Genomic DNA, 16,907 nt, shown 5'->3' with positions numbered 1-16,907 from the left:
GCATTCTGGAATGTCACATTGTTAACTTTACTGCTCCTGCTAGTTTTACACTGCCTTTGTTTTTATGTCTTTGATGATTGAATCAACTGATTTTTCTTGTGAAACTTTTTGTCTTTACAATAAAAAATAGAAGCTAACTTTGAATCAGGGCTGTCACATTCAGCTTTCTCCTTCTAACAGGGGAGTTGCTGAAGGGCAGTCACTTCGGGACTCTCATGGCATTGATGGTGCTTGGAGTAATCCTTTTTTCATCTCCATTACACAGAGGGAAGTGTAACAGTGGACAAAGTAAGGCTCAAAAAGTGAAATAACTTGCAGAAGGGAAGGACAGGAAGATTTGAAATCAGAAGCCCGACTTCAGCCTCCTGATGTAATTACCCTCCAGACTGTCTCCACTGCATTCTCCTAGGTATCCTTTAAGGTGGCAGAGTAGATAGGGAAAAAAAAAAAAATACCACTTACAAGAAGTGCTGCCTTCCCAATGAAGACAACGTAGCTCAGGTTCCTTTTAAAAGCCACTTCCACAAGCATACCAGGGTGCTTCAAAAAGTTCGTGGAAAAATAGAATTAAAAGATAATACAGACCTTTCCATGAACTTTTTGAAATACCCTCATATTAATCTCCATGCATAATAACCAGTTACAGACAGACATGGTAACAGCGCAATACCACTCACCCAAGCGATTATGCCCCCAACCCTTGTGAAGTGGTACCTGGTTCAACTTTATGAGCATTTAAAGTCAGGTGAGGAAGCACCACCGTCCACCCACACTGCAGGAGAACGGCTCCCACCAGGAAGTTCTTCCTCCAAACCTCAGAGCTTGAAACTGTAAAATGGGGATGTCCAGCTCTGCTGGCAGGTAGGAAAGAAAAGGGACAGTGCCTGGATGGTTTCCACCTCTGGACACCGCTGGCAGCTTCCTCAACCCACCCTGCTCCTCTTTTCATGGAGGAAACACCCGGGGTTTTCACTGAGGTTAAAGTGTGGAGTGTTCCTAAGTACATATCCCAAAGAGGGATGCGATCTCGGAATCACTGGCTCTGTCCCTTAAGCAAAGAAAAGGTACAGACAGTGAAACCCATGGTTCCCAGATGAGGGACAGGTTGTGAGAACTGTCCTGTGGTGGCCTCAGGCCAGAGTCTTCACCTGCCACATCTGTTTCTTGAGTTCCTTCACCTGCAAAGTCAGATCAGGCTGATTCTTCTGAGGAACACCTAGTCGGTTTCCAACTGCCTCTCGACTTTCCGGGGCAGAGTCGAGGTCTCAGTCTACACTGTCAATGAAGATAACAGAGAGGGGAGGAGAGAGGCCCACCTCAACGTGGGCTGTTCCCGGCAAAACCTCAGTTACCTGAGAAGGTCCAAGGCTTGGCCAAAGCCACAGATTGAGCAAGTGGCAGGGCCAGAGCCAAACACAGGTCTCCCCATACCACTTTGGTCCCAGTATTTCACAGGTCGTGAGGCCTCCCAAACTATAAGGATCCTTATATTCAGGGTAATCTATATCATCCACTCGGGGATGCTGAGCATGAAAGGTGGCTCTTAACTACATGTGGGCAGCAGGATTCCAGACTGAGCTGTTTCTAGCCACGTCTCCAACAGACCTTCATATCAAGGGTAGGGGGCAGCAAACCTGAAAGCATCTCTCACACTTCCCAGGGCGGACTTTGAGAGCAGCAGACCTGGGCTGGGGCCTGTCTCTGCCACTTACTGCTATGTGACTTCAGGGGAATTACCTTAACTCTCTGAGCCTCAGCTTCCATATCTGAAAAATGGAGCTGATTTTTTTTTTCCATAGGAGGAAAAAATCCTCCTAGGATCATATTACATGAAATAAGGCCTAGGCTGAAACATCACCTGACATGCAATAAACAGTAAAATCATTCTGGCTGTTACTATGGCTCATTTTTACTATTACCATTATTACTAGCAACAGCTCTAAGGGCTCTTCTGACTCTGATATTCTCTGATTCAAGAACTGATCTCTTACCACCTACAACTCTGTAAGAATATAAACTGTTTCCAGAAAAGCAGCCAAAGGTCAGAGGCAAAACATTTTGTGTGGATATTGGTATCCAAGTGAAACCTCAGCTCAGATCTGCTGTTCTCAAGATCTGCTTTCTGTCTGCCCACAACAGCCTCTATTTAAATACCACAGGACAAGACCAGTCATCACGTGCTATTTAAAAATGATCTCCCAGAATCTCTCACAATCCTTGGGCTTAGAACTGCAAACAGGTAAATATAAACTCCTGCGTCCTGGCTTGCTCCAAAGATGACTCAAATTCAAATGCAGGGAATGCGGCAGTCTGGCTGGCCTGCCACACCTGTAACCTGGCTTCAGGCTAGCTCCCTAAACTCGCCTGTGGAGCCCCACACACCCTGTTTGGCCAGGTTGCCCCACCCCACAGCCATCACTGATTGGACCAGGGTAGACACCTGCTGGTGAGGCATTACCTTCCCCATGACTGTCATTTCAACATTTAATAACCAGTGTCAGAGCAGAAAGAGTGCTTAGTACAACACAGGCAGCAGAGAACGGAGGACAAAACAAGTGCCTCGGCAGTGCACAGACTTGATTCGAATCCTAGTTTTACCATCTACTGGCTGTGTGGCCTTGGGCAAGTTAATTAACCTCTCCTGTTAGTTTCCTCACACGTAAAATGGGGTTATGACAGTACCTACATCATGTGGCTTTTGTGAGAATTACCACAGTCCCTATCACACAGTGAACATTCAACAACTGTTAGCTGCTGTTATCATGATGATGATGATTACGATAGTAATTGTTCATTGGCTATGGAGGTGTAGATGAAGGACCTATATTTTCCCACTAGAAAGACTGACAGAGGCTTCATGGAAAAGGTGATATTTGAGCACGTAGGATTTCACGGGGGATGGGGCAGCCAGCTTCAGCTTCCTCATCTGTAAATTCAGGTCATCCTCATAACTATTCTATTGGGTGGATTTAAGACCGACCTGCAGAGGGGTTCCTCGACTCTCCCCAAGTTGTAAGGCTAGAAAGTAATAGAGCTGGGATGTGAAGCTAGGTCTCTGATCCAAAGCCCATGTGCTTAACACCCTACAGTATCTTTATTTTGGTGCCAAATTCTGCCTTGAAGAGCACACACTTGTGGAAATGGATCTTCACCACTGTAGAGGATACTGACTAAGAAGTTACTAACGAGACAGAAATAAAACACATGTATTTTACAGGACCAAAGTCCCTAGTATAGAAGGCCAAAGCCTGTAGTTTAGGAGGCCAAAGCCTCTAGTATAGGGGGCCAAAGCCCAACCTTTTAGGAAAACACATAGGAATGCTAAGATTGAGAAAGACCAGAAAACTTTCACAGGACTAAAGCCTTTGATGTAGATAAGAGAATTGAAGCACAGCGAAAAGTGATTGCTCTGGGGGCAGTTGCCCCTAGTTCAGCTAAACCTAAATGATGGGAAAGTAGGTGAGCTAAAATCTTCAAGGATATTCTGCTAGATTAGTTAGCACCTGGGGGACATTCCACATCTGGCCCTATGCTGTTTCTTTGAGTTTCTTAGGGAGTTAGGCATTTTGGTGATTATCTTGTTTCCTTTTGTACCTCACATAGCTTTCTTAGTTTTATGACTCCTTTTGATGGTAAATTGCTTGAACTATTTTAAGTTACACATACTTAAATGAAGTTTATCACTTAGCCAGTTTGTTTATGTTTTCATTGTGATTGATTAACCATCTGTTTTTCTTCTGTAACTTTGTCTTTATAATAAAAACTGAAGCAAAAACCAACTTGGGGCTGTGCTTGGGCTCCCCTCTTTTGACGGAGTTTTCCTTGGTGCAGTCCCTTCGGGCTTCTCATTGCTCTAAATACCTGGGCTCTGAGTAATCTTTTGTGTCTCCGTCACTCTGCAAGAGGTGACACACCACCTCCCTCCTAGACTGAAAGCTCCTTGAAGGAAGCTATGTCCTTATTATCTAATAGCTCCCACCCACCTAGCAAAGTGCAGATATAGTAGGTGCTCAGCTGAAATGCTTATTTGCTAAATAGAAGAAATTGAGGCCTGACTCTTACAGGATGATGCAAGCCTCACAGTGTCAGCGACCTGCTGGGATGCTGCCTCTTAGGCAGCTCAGCCTGTCAGTCTCTCTTTGGCAGAGCGTCCTCCCCAACAACCAGAATTCATACCCTGTTGGGTAGTCCAGAGGGCAGGGCTGCAACCCAAAGGCAAACTGCTTGCCCCTAACTTTATGCCACTGATCAACCTGGACTTGGGGCCTCTCAAGGTAGGAGATGATCTGGGAGCAGTCTGCCCAGACCACATGACCACTTTTCTATAACAGCTGCCCATAACGGTGGTGCCCCACAAACAATGTTTGCCTAGTGGCCCTGCCCCCAGCCATTGCTGACTGGATTGGGATAGACACCTGATCCAAGCTGAGCCAATCAGGCCTCCCCTCTTTTGAAGGGGTAGGGTTATGAGTTCCAGCACCTTCCGAGCCCCACGGCCCTTTCTGCCAGTGGATTTCATGAGCTACCCTCCCGTAGCCTTGTCATAATTTACCCTTTTACCTCATCTTCCCTGAAATGGGCTTTTACTCCTTGCAACCAAAACAGCCTTAACAAAGTCAAGGAAAAAGAGGATGGCTTCCCCTTGGAAACCCCTGTCATATTAATCACACCTGCCCCCTACTCTGTGTACTTTCATGTGTTCTTTTTCGTAACCGTGTGGCAATTCTGAGCCAAGTGCCTCCTGCATACCTAGCACACAGTCAGGCACAGGATTAGGTGCTTTTTCATTGATCCACACAGCTGTGGGAGGGAGGTATTACTACCATCTCTCTACAGATGAGATAACAGAAGCTCTGAGGGGTGAGGTCACATGTCCAAGGTCACCTAGCTAGGAAGGAGCAGAGTCGGAATTTGAACCCAGGGCTGCTTCTCTGTACCCCACCTGGTTTTCAGTCAGCTCATAACCATCTGTTCACATGCCCATCTCCCACCTCAATTCTTATGCTCCTTGGTAGAGTCACCATGACTTATTTACCTTTGTTCTGGCCTGAAGATATTCTGTAATAAGCAACTGAATTGAATTTGTAATTAAAATGAAAACTTACTAGAAACCTCATCAGAAAGAGTGTTCTGTGTTTTCTTAGGTTCTGTATTTGTTTACTTGGCATCCATTCCTGACAGGGCCAATTATATTCACTATATTTTCCTATTTTTGTATTTTTGATGCTCTGGTATTTGTGGCCTCGCTGACTGGGGAGAGACTGTCCCTCCCAGGGCTAGCCAATTCTTAGAAACAGCAGAGCAGCCTGCGTTCCATACCTAACTAATCAATCCAGACCATCTGGATCCAATGAACTCCTTTATCAAACTCACATACATGTCAAAATTTCTCCTGCCACAACCCAGGACCAGGTACCAGACAACTGATAGTCCCCATGCCCCAAAGTCCTCCAGAATTATTCAAGTTAGCCAATCCTAAATCCTGCCTTGCCTTTCCCATGGAAACTACAACAGAGGCCCTGGCCTAGGCTTTCTCTTCGCTCCCTCTGCCTCCTGACCTTGGTGCTTCCTTGGTGGTGTGCGGTGCTCTCTTCCCTTAGGAAGCGTGAGTAATAAAAATCTTACATTGGCATTGACCTCTCCATGTTGTCACTCAGTCATCTTTATAAATTAAGACCTGGCACAATTCAGAGAGAACAGCTATTGTGACCTTATAAATGGTGTTAAACTCTGAATATCAAAAAGCAGAATGGAATGTTCTGGTTGCTTCCCAGAACTAAAGCACCCAACACCTCCAAGATGTAAGGCCCTGGTGGTGTTCACTCAGGCTGACCCAGAAACCCTGAAATTCCTCTGAAGCCAAGACTGTGACAGTGTTAACATGTTTGCTCAGTGGGTAGGAGAGTGGTTGCCTGTGACTGGAGGGAAGTGGCTGAAAGGGGATATGAGGAGACTCTGGGGTACTAGTTATGTTCCGCTCCTTGATTTGACAGCCAGTTACATGTGTGTACTCTTAGTTAACATTTTATATCTAGTGCTTATGATTTGTATCCTTTTCTGTATGTATGCTGTACTTCAATAAAAAGGTTAAGAAAAATGTTTTCTGACTGGAAACCCTGCTCTATTTTGAATAAGGCACCGTGATGCACACGGACACCTACAAAGATGATAACAGTAACTGCCCACTTGAGAAGAGTTTGTTTCATTCGCTTTGAATATCAGTGATGGCTAAGACGAGGTGGCCTGAGATCTTGATTTCTCAAGATGGTAGAGTCGGGGGGGTGTGGAGCTTAGTAGATCATCTGCTCTAGAAATTCCCACACCTGGCTGATTGTCCAATTCCCCTGAGGAGGTTTTATAAAATGCAGATTCTGGATTGCCAGCCAAGATATGCTAAACCACAATTTGTAAGGAGTAGAAATAAGGGGGTAAATGGAAGGAGGAAGCCTAGAAGTCTGTATATCTTAGAGCACCGCAGGTATTCCGGTGGTCAGCCAGGATTGGGGATCATCACACCCCTTCATTTTACAGAGACAGAAACGAGGCACAGAGAAGGAACAAGCCTTGCCTGAGATCACACAGCCAGTGATGACAGAGTTGGGCCAAGAACCCAGTCTCCCAATGTTCAGTCTGACACCCACACAGAGAGGGAAAACAACAGGCTTTCATGAAAAGAAAATCAAGGAGCAAGATGCCAGTGATGAGAAAATCATGTCATCTTGGCTCTGAAACTGATCTGACTTTGGACATGAATTACTAGATCCTCTTTGGTGTGACAGTCTGCTGTGGACATCAGAATCAATCCTCACTCTAGAATCAGCCTAATTCCAGACAAAATTTCATCATTTCCATACAGTCATCACTAATTACTCACAGGCAATTGAGTCCAGGACCCCCTCAGATACCAAAATCCACGAATGCTCAAGTCCCTGATATAAAATGGTGTAGTAATTGCATGTAACCTATGCACATCTTTTTTTTTTTTTTGTCTTTTTTCGTGTCCGGCAACGGATCGCAACCCTCAGTGTCACGCCCGCACCGGACCGGGACCGGCAATGGAATCACAACCCTCGGTGTCGCACCCGCACCTCGCTCAGCCAGTGAGCGGGAACCAGTCTGTATGTGGGATCCGAACCCTCGGCAGGAGTGCCGCTGCGCTTCCCAAGCAGCGCACTGTAGCAGTGCGCCACCAGGCCGGCCCTAACCTATGCACATCTCTTGATTACTTATAATACTAAATTCAATGTAAAAGCTATGTAAATAGTTGTTACACTGCTTTAAAGATTATTTTTTATTGTTTTTTTTTCCCAAATATTTTCAATCTGCAGTTAGTTGAATCTGCAGATGGGGAATCCATGGGTATGAAGGTCAGAGTGCACATGTATATTCTGCCTGGATAGTTAGATGGAATTAAAATGATAAAAGCCCGGGCCGAGCCCGTGGCGCACTCGGGAGAGTGCGGCACTGGGAGTGCAGCAGCGCTCCTGCCGCAGGTTCGGATCCCATATAGGGATGACCGGTGCGCTCACAGCGCTCACAGCGCTCACTGGCTGAGCACGGTGAGGCCGGTCTCAAAAAGGACAAAAAAAAAAAAAAAAAGATAAAAGCCCTTTAACTATCCCCAGTGTCTCCATTTGTTCCTCTCTGCCTTGTCCCCTTCTTCGTCATACTGAAGTGACACAGCACACTGGAGTGTGGTGGAACAGAGAGCACTGATGAGAAGCCAGAACACCAGCAAGGCAGGGCAGTGCAGTGGTTAGGAGCATGGTTCCACAATCAGTCTGATCTGGGTTTAAATTTTGGTTGCACAACTTACCAGTTGTGCCAGTTGGGGTCAGTTACATAACCTTTCTGTGTCTCAGTTTCCTGGTCTCTAAAGTGGGGATAAAAATGGTAACAGAAAGCACTCGTTAAACATTGGTCTGTGTGTGTGTGTGTGTGTGTGTGTGTGTGTGTGTGTCACTGTTCTAAGTGCTTCATGTGGATGAATTCATTTAATCCTCAAAAAAGAGGTAGGTATTATCATTATCCCCATTTTACAGATGAGGAAAACTGTACCTACTTTATACTGCTATTGTGAAGACTACCTGAGAAAATGCATGTGAATAACTTAGCACAGGACCTGGGATAGAATAAAAGCTCAATAAATATTAGTCATTGTTATTATCATAATTATTATCTAGAACTAATATTCTAACTCTGCCTCTCATCTTGCTACGCGATCTGAAGTATGTCACTTCCCATCTCTCAGCCTCACTTTCCCAGTCCATAAAATGAGGGTTTGATGAGATGAACGTCTAAGGTCTCCTTCAGCTCTAGGTTGTTATCAGTCTCTGATCCAGAAAAAAACGATTTTAAATAAATCCAAGTCTGCAGATGCTGCATGGATAGATGTTTAGAAACACGCACATTTGACATTAAAACCTCTTATTTTTAAAAGCTTCATTCCTTTTGGCCTATTCATTGTATCCATATGAATATATCTAGGAAATAATCAGCGATAAGCACAAAGATTTACACTCTGGGATGTTCACTGTTTATAGTCACCCCAGATTAGAAACAACCTGAATATCCAACAAGAGGGGATCTTCTGAGCAAATTTTGATACAGCAGCTCATCTGATTATTGGGCAATCATTCAAAAAAGCATGCTTTCAATCACTACTTACCGACATGGGGAAATATTCTACAAGTAAGGTTAAGTGAAACAACCAAGATACAAAACTTCATGTGCAATGTGACCCCAAATTTGTAATATCAGAAAAAAGACAAGAGGAAGATATATTGAAATATGAACAAAGATTATCTCCAAGTAATAGAGTAGGTGATTTTTAAAAAGTCAAATCTTTTTTTTTTTCCTTTTTGTCTTTTTTCGTGGCCGGCAACGGATCGCAACCCTCAGCGTCGCGCCCATACCGGACCAGGACTGGCAACGGGATCGCAACCCTCGGCATTGCCCCTACACCTCGCTCAGCCAGTGAGCGGCCGCTCTGTATGTGGGATCTGAACCTTCGGCGGGAGCGCCACTGCACTTCCCAAGCGGCGCACTATCGCAGTGCGCCACCGGGCCGGCCCAAAAAGTCAAATCTTCTAAGTGTGGGAACACATTCATTTTTTTTTTTTCCTTTTGGAGATGTTTCTCTATCTCTCTGTTTATGTACTTTCATGGGCCTTTCTTTTATTTTGATCATACCTTCCCCTGTCAATGCTGCACTGTGTTACTTTCTTCTTAGGATAATGCATAATTCTAAAACCAAAACATGCCCTTGCCTTGTAGGAGAAGGAAGCCTCGCTGGCAGGGTCAGCGCTGCTCGTGGGTGGGAGCTGCTGCAGCTGCAGGGCTGCACCCTGGGCCCCGTCCATGGTGTCTAGAGGCGCATCCTGCTGGTTTGGTTTGTGGCTGCAGCTGCCGCTAGGCAGGGCCCACACCAGAAGCCATCTTCCCTGGTGGTGTTCTCCTTCCAGTCGCCACCTCTTCCTCACGCAGGAAGAGGACTTTGAGGCTCCCTTGGCTGATTGACAGCCTTCTCAGCTTCACTTGGAGAAACACCAATTTCTTTGTCTCTCCCAAGCAGACAGACAGGGATGCGTTTCTGATTCTTGCAGTGCTCTAGGGTGGGGGAGAGGAACATTAAAAATGCATGTACAGTGAAACATCAAGCCCAGCTCTGTGACCTGAGAAGAGTCCTAGCAGGACAAAACACAAGTGGCCATGAGAAGTGAGGCCATTTTAAAAATTATATCATGTCTTTGGCCCCCTTAATAAAGACAGAAGTCATCTACCTCAAAGACTTTCTCCTTGGCCCTTCGAAATTTCTTTGCCTCTCCTACTCTGTTTTCTTCCTCCCATTATGTGTCTTATTTTTTTTTTTTTGGTGGCTGGCTGGTATGAGATCTGAACCTGTGACCTTGGTGTTATAAGACTGTGCTCTAACCAACTGAGCTAACTGGCCAGCCTCCATCATCTTCACATTTAAACCCTCCTTTTTTCCATAGGCTCTTGTGCACAAGAAGTAGAATACCACTTACATCTACTTCTCCAGGCCTCCAAAAAAAAAAAAAAAAAAAAAAAAAAAAATCCTAGGGCAGAAAAAGGAAATCATTTGGGTTCCAACTGAGGAAGGAAAGAATGAAAAGAGAAGCTCTCTCCATGGAAGATGGAAGAACTAGCTCGCTACCTAGGGTCAGCCTGGCATAGGTGAAGGGACACTGGACTGGGAGATGGAAGACACCTGTGACCAGATCACTTTGCCTCTCAGAAACTCAGGTGCCTCATCTGTAAAGTGGGGGTAATAATGTGGCCTCAAGTAAAACCAGCAATGATGATAATCCCTGTTAAGTTCATTGGACTGATACTTTCAGTGGTCATCAAACTTTTCTACCAAATAGAGAAGAAAAAGAAAGTACACCCTAGTGCTCTGGGAGGCATGGCCAAAACCCTACCACAAGTGCGAAGGTTTCTTTGACGTCTTCTTATATTTAAAAAAATAATAAATTTGGATTCTATTGCATAGTCTGTTTATTTTAATATAAAAATGTTTTATGGGCCGGCCCGGTGGCGCACTGCTATAGTGCGCCGCTTGGGAAGCGCGGTGGCGCTCCCGCCAAGGGTTCGGATCCCACATACAGACCGGCTGCTCACTGGCTGAGCGAGGGGTGGGAGCAACACCGTGGGTTGTGATCCCGTGGCCGGTCCCAGTCCGGTACGGGCGCGACACTGAGGGTTGCGATCCGTTGCCGGTCACGAAAAAAGACAAAAAGGGAAAAAAAAAAAAATGTTTTAAATTGCTTTTTTTTTTTTCCTTTTTGTCTTTTTCCGTGACCGGTAACGGGATCGCAACCCTCGGTGTCACGCCCGTACCGCGACCGGCAACGGGATCGCAACCCTCGGTGTCGCGCCTGCACCGCGCTCAGCCAGTGAGCGGACCGGTCTCTATATGGGATCTGAACCCTCGGCGGGAGCGCCGCCGAGCTCCCGAGTGCGCCACCAGGCCGGCCCTTAAATTGCTTTTGATTGTCACGTGCTACCTGTTTTACCTTGGCCAGGTCACTTAACTTTTCAGGCAGTTTCCTCAGCTGTAACATATGGATAATAATGTTCCTACCCCACAGAGCTATTGTGAAAATTTGATGAAATAATGTAAAATTCATGCACAGCAAATGGTCAATGAATGTCAACTGTTATTAGTATTAATTTTATCCTCACCAGCTTAACTATTTTATTTACCTATGAATATTCCTTTCTTTCTCTCATGTATTCATCCAACAAATATTAATTGAGGGCTCACTGTGTGCTAAATAGTCACAGTCCCTGCCATGTCCTGAGGCTTCAGAAAGCTGCCACCTGTCTATCCTGTAGCTCCCAGTTCCTACTGCTTTCAGGCCCCAGGCCCAAGAATTTTGGCTTTGGGTGTAAACATATGCATACTATACTACAGGGTGAACACCATCTAGGACTTACTAGGTACGATCCAGCACCTAGGAACACCAGATGCAGGCTTAGCTCAGGGGCAGCCATGAAGACCAGTGACCTAGGTGTCTCTTTCTCAAAGGGCCTCAAAATTAAACTATTTCTGCTGCTTCCAAATGAGGTAGTATATATACATGAGATGTATATACTCATCATGTAACTTTATAACTCACATCCCATAACCAAACTTCCCTGCCCATAAAACCCTATGAATATGTGTTTGCAATCTTATGGAAAGCATAATTATTCTTCACTATACTTTCATGAACGTGTGAAAAGCATTATTGTGTTAAATTTTTGTATCCCTGTTTTGGCATTTTTAATATAACATACGAGAGTCTTAGAAAAGAAGAGTGGCCCAGGGCTCCTTCTACCTCTGAGAGGCCCTAGGAGTCATTCAACCTGGAGTTGAAGGGGCACTGGAGCACACACTACAGTAAGATGTTTGCTGAATCCTCTGTTCAGTTGCTCCCTCCCGCAACTTCCATACATACCCACTGACTGACTAAATGCAGGCCTGTTTAGTACCCAGTGCACTGTGGCCACTTCACGGTCAAGAAGAACACCTTACTCAGGCCTAATCAACCATAACTCCGGAGCTACAACAAACAAATATGTGCAGCCCCACCCAAAGGACGTTAGAGAAAGCAAACAAGCCTTGGGGAGATGCCAAGGGGGTGGTGGAATCCAGGCCTCCTAACCTCCTTTAGACCAGCTGGTTTGTCCAGGTGGTTTTTGGATTTTGCTTTTGTTGGTGGTGGTTGGTAACTTCCCTCCCTGCCTCGGGAACCCCTAGACCTCTGAGGCATCTCCTGCAAGGATAGAAGGCTCTCCTTTAGCTGGGTAGGAGTTTGGACTGAAAGCCCTGGGAGAACTCTTTGCAAGTTGTACTTCCCTATAAGGCACACATTCCTTGCCTGGTGACTCTCTTTTCCTGATTTCAAAGTACGTTTTCAGAATTAACATATGTCTAAGAGGTAAGCAGCCAACTCTGTTGCCAACCATCCCCCAATTAAAGCACATGGTCTCCGACTCAAGAAAGGAAAGCTAATTCACCAGGTGCTTGCTTCCCCCCTCCCCCCCCCCTTATCTCAATGTGTTATTTCACCAATCCCACAGAGCAGGTTTTACAGATGACAGATGGCTCGTGGCTGCTAGGGGTTAGGTCTTTGTTAAAATTTGGCTCTATCTGAACAAATAAATAAAACGTGCTCTTTCCCACCACCTGACGATTCAGCTTCTGGCTATCGGTGATGCCAATTACCTGCCAAGCTTTGCTTTCCTGGGCTTTGGCTCACTAAAGGGTTACATTCTGCAGTCCTCTCCCACTAAGCTGGAAACTCTACCACTCAAGGAGACAGCACCTCTGTCCCAGCATCCAGCACAGACCAAGAACGCCACCCCTCATCCCACCTGCTAACTCCACCATCGGCCACTGTCAGGAAGCCCGAGCCGGCACGCAGAGGAGGAATTGTGGCCAAGTTACTCCATATCACTTCCTGGTTTGGAGAAGCCTGACATCACCTATATGAAGGCAAAGCCATGCCCCCTCTCCTCTCACCCTCGATGCAAAAATGTGAAAAACGTTCTGAGGCAACGGGACCCAAACAGACAAGGCTGGTGGCAGCCAGAATGAAGGCTATTTATTTATACTAGGGGACGTTTTATGATTACAAATGCATTCGCTTTTCCTGAAAACACTAAGGCTGAATTCAAGCCCTCCCGATTCCACCGCCCGCCCCCGTCTTAATCACTACTCACCGGCAACGCTGCCTCTAAGGTCCACCTATCAGAGGTTTTGAGAAATGACTTGGACGCTTCGTGCAACCCGGAGGCACAGCCTCCTTAATTCCTTCCCAACTCAGAACGGCCAGGCTGCAGAACTGTTTTGCTTTCCAAGGCGGCGATTTGATTTGCCAGCCCGCCTGCCAGTCAAAGGCTGGCAGGGATTTCGCGCAGGAGAGTGGCTGCGAGGAGGGGGGGCGGGACATCTCGCAATATTGGCTGTGCCGCAAAGCTTGCTTGAAGCGTAGGGGAGAGACCTGGGGACCGAGGTTGGTGCTCACCTGGAGGGGTCCCCTCTAGCGGCCACGGGAAGAACGTAGGAGCAAACCTCCTCCCTCCTCTTAGGCTGTCCAGGACAGTTCAGGTGATTGCTCACCTCCACCTATCCGACAGGTGGGCTCGTCTTTAGCAGCCTGCCACGTGTCCTGCCTTCTGCTCATAGCCACCTCCGGGCTTTGCCCAGCAGTCCCCCACCCCACGCTCTCACCATGCATTCAAATCCTAAACGTCCTTCGAGACCCCAGTCCCCCAAAAGCCCTCGCAAGTACTGGGGCCGTCACGTCTCTGTCCTTTCCTGCCCTCCCGTGACACCGGTACCAAGCCTCCCAGCACGCCTGTAGCTCAGCAGTGCTGAAGATCCTGCAACGGGCCTAACGTTTGATCAATGTCTCTATAATGTACGTCTGTAATAATTAACAAGTGCATGGAGCTTTCTTTACAGGTGACAAAGAGCTTTTCATCACTGACACAATTTCACGTGCACGCATTTCATTTCAGATCCTCACAGCAACCCTCTGAGCGAGACATTGAGCTCATGCCTGTTTTGCCAATGAAGAAATGACATTTGGGCATTTATTGGACAGTAGTTCTCGTAAATAACGAGAAAGGGCCAGTATGGTTCAGATCCTGGGACAGAGAGCGCTCAGGGCACACTCGAGAGAGGACCGACGTGGCCTGTTGCAAGGGCTACCTAAAGGCCAGCGGAGCTGGTGTGAGATGTTTCCAGGGACGGGTGTGGTAGGAACTGCGATCAGAGGAACGGACCAGGGACTTATAATAAAGATATCTGGATTTCATCCTAAGGTTAAAGGGGAGCCACTGGAGGGCTGTAAGCAGGGAAGTGACAAGATCACTGTGACCGCTCTGAAGAGCGTAAGCAGCAGGGGCTTTTGGAACACCACGCGGCTGCCCTGGTATAGCTGCCCTGGTATAGCTGCCCATATCAATCTTTTTTTTCTTTTGCCATTGTAGACAGGGCTTGGATGAATATTAATTCTCCTAGGCTTATTCCTTGAAGTAGGATTTTTGAGTTAGCAAAATTCTAAGGTTTTCAGTCTATCACAATATTTTTGAGAGGTCGCCTAGATCAGTCCTTCTTAGTTCCCCCACAAGTCCTGGCGCAGTGCGTTTAACTTGAATCCTAAAATTCTAGCAGCTTCTCTGCGGAGTTTGAAACGGCTCTAACGATTGGTCAACAACTTTCCACGCTAGAGAAACAGAGCACACCATTGGCTCGACTCAGCCGGCGGACGCGAGGCCTGTGGTTGCCACAGCGACGGGGAGGTTGGGCGGGCCAGATTCAGCCCGCGGGACAGACGAGGTAGGACTCAGTTCTTGTGGAGGGACAGTTCCCTGAGGTCGTGGGGAGGAGGACCCGGCGCTCCCCATGGGACACCCACTGAGACCCCTGGCCTCTGCGGAGCTAGGTGGTGCCCCGAGTGCGAAAAGAAGCCACCGTGGGAGGTGCCCCTCCTGTGTCCCCACCTGAAAAGTGGTGATAACCACAGCGTGCCTTCTCCACGGAGCTCCTGTGAGTGGCGTGGACCTCTGACCCCTCTCCCTCAGCCTCTGCCAGCGCACAAATGTTCGGGGGCTCTAGTGCTGGGGGGAGGGTGGACGGGAAGGAGCTGAGTTCTAATCCCGACTCCACTCGAGCTCTTTGGGTGTCCGTCAGCAAACATCTTCCCTGCTCTGGGCCTTGATTTACCCATCTGTTAAATGAAAAGGTGAAATTTGAATCTAGTGGTCAACAGCCGGTTGCTAAAACTCCTTCCATCTCTCTGACCCATTTTCTCAGCCTATAAAAAATATCTAATAGGTTATTTAGCTGAGAGTGCTTTGAAAAAATGTAAAATACTGCCCAGATGCATGAAAGCATTATAACTGAATTGATAAAAATTGCCTATCATCAAAACTACTCATGCAAATCTCATAAAATTTCACATAAAGTAACAGTATACATGATTTAGTATATGTTGACGTACCCTGTATAGTAATATGTATAAATGTATAAAATATGTGATAATACTCTAGCATGTATATAATAACGTTTTTTAAGAAACATAGCGATGGTAGAATGAAAGCACACCTATAGTTGCAATCATGTGAGTTAAATACTTATAGAATCTAGTTCCTGAAGGAAAGAATTGTATTAGAGCCCGTCTATACACAGTATTGCTAAAATACTACTTCCTCTAGTATTCATTCATTTAATTCACAAATATTTATTGAGCAATTACTATGTGCCACAAATAGACTGGGGATTTAGCAGTGAACATTCTATTGGGGAAGATCATAAACAAAGAAAGTGATCAATGTACAATATAATGTTGGGTAGTGAAAAGTACTTTGAAAAAAATAAAGCAGTGTAAGGGGCTAGGGAAAGATGGGGTTTTTAAGAGAGGGTGGTCAGGGAAGTCATCCCTAAGAAGGTTTGAGCAGAGGTCCAGATGAATCTGGTGACGGGACCAGAGGATCATGCCCAGTATAGTGAGCGGAAGGAGCTCTCACATTACAAGGAGGTATTGCAAAAGCTGAAGCGTTCCCGTGTGGAGAAGAGGATTAGTCTTTAGGTGGGATATGACAGCTACCTTCAAATTCTTGAAGAATAGTTATATAGAACAGTGGCTGTAAAACATTTTGACTATGACCCTTGGTAATAAATGCATTTTATATTGTGACCCAGCACACACATGCACATAACAAACAAAAACTTCACAAATACTACAGATTGACTTGCATTTTGAAAATCATCAATGTGCAAGAGGAATGAGACTTATTATGAGTTGGTTCAAAGGATTGGAAGTAGGACAGGTGAAATACAAAGAGAGAATACAGGTGAAAAAAAGAGAATCAGTTTTGATACAGGAAGGAAATTCCTAGCAATTAGAACTGTCCAACAGTGAACTGCCTTGGGAATTTTCAAACTGTGTCCTGGGGAACCAGTGTTATGTGAACGTTCAAGACAGTGTCAAATATTTGCTTTATATTTTGAAAACTATATGCGACATCCTAACTTTTTAAACCAACCATATGCACTCAGGGGTGCTAAATGTCAAAAATTAGCATGTTAACATTTAGTGTGTGCTGCCTTAGAAGTTATTATAGAGGTTAAGAGTGAGCAGCAGTCAGATTTCCTGTGTTCAAAGCCTGATTCCACCTTACTTCCTGTGTGACCTGGGGCAAGTCACTTAACTCTTCCCTCTAAACTTTCTTGTCTGTAAAATGGGGATAATGCCTCAGGGGATTATTGTAAGGATTGCATGAAGTATTCTATATAACGCATTTGGGACCGTAAAGGCTCAGTAAATGATAGCTATTATTTTAAGCTGTTAGTACAATATCTCTGTGCGTATATTAAAACCTAACATTAT

At 45.8% G+C, this 16,907-nt stretch overlaps 1 protein-coding gene across 2 annotated transcripts in view; it reads right to left on the bottom strand.

Annotated features, from left to right (window-relative positions):
- The window catches only part of NIPAL3 (NIPA-like domain containing 3), a 49,118-nt gene extending 35,786 nt beyond the window's left edge, over window positions 1-13,332 (bottom strand). The window contains exons 1-2 of one of the 2 annotated variants that reach the window (XM_008574970.1): window positions 13,231-13,332; window positions 9,270-9,609 (exon numbers count right to left, since the gene is read on the bottom strand). In XM_008574970.1, the coding sequence (XP_008573192.1) occupies window positions 9,270-9,362 (93 nt within the window). In that variant the 5' untranslated portion in view covers window positions 9,363-9,609; window positions 13,231-13,332. The remainder of the gene's footprint in view (window positions 1-9,269; window positions 9,610-13,230) is intronic. The other variant, XM_008574971.1, reaches the window with a different exon arrangement.
- Between the last annotated feature and the right edge of the window lie 3,575 nt (window positions 13,333-16,907).

Source organism: Galeopterus variegatus, unplaced genomic scaffold, assembly GCF_000696425.1.
Source record: "Galeopterus variegatus unplaced genomic scaffold, G_variegatus-3.0.2 Scaffold1123, whole genome shotgun sequence".
NCBI lineage: Eukaryota > Metazoa > Chordata > Mammalia > Dermoptera > Cynocephalidae > Galeopterus > Galeopterus variegatus.
Note: the sequence above shows the minus strand (reverse complement) of the source record. Positions and strands in the feature narration are given on the sequence as shown.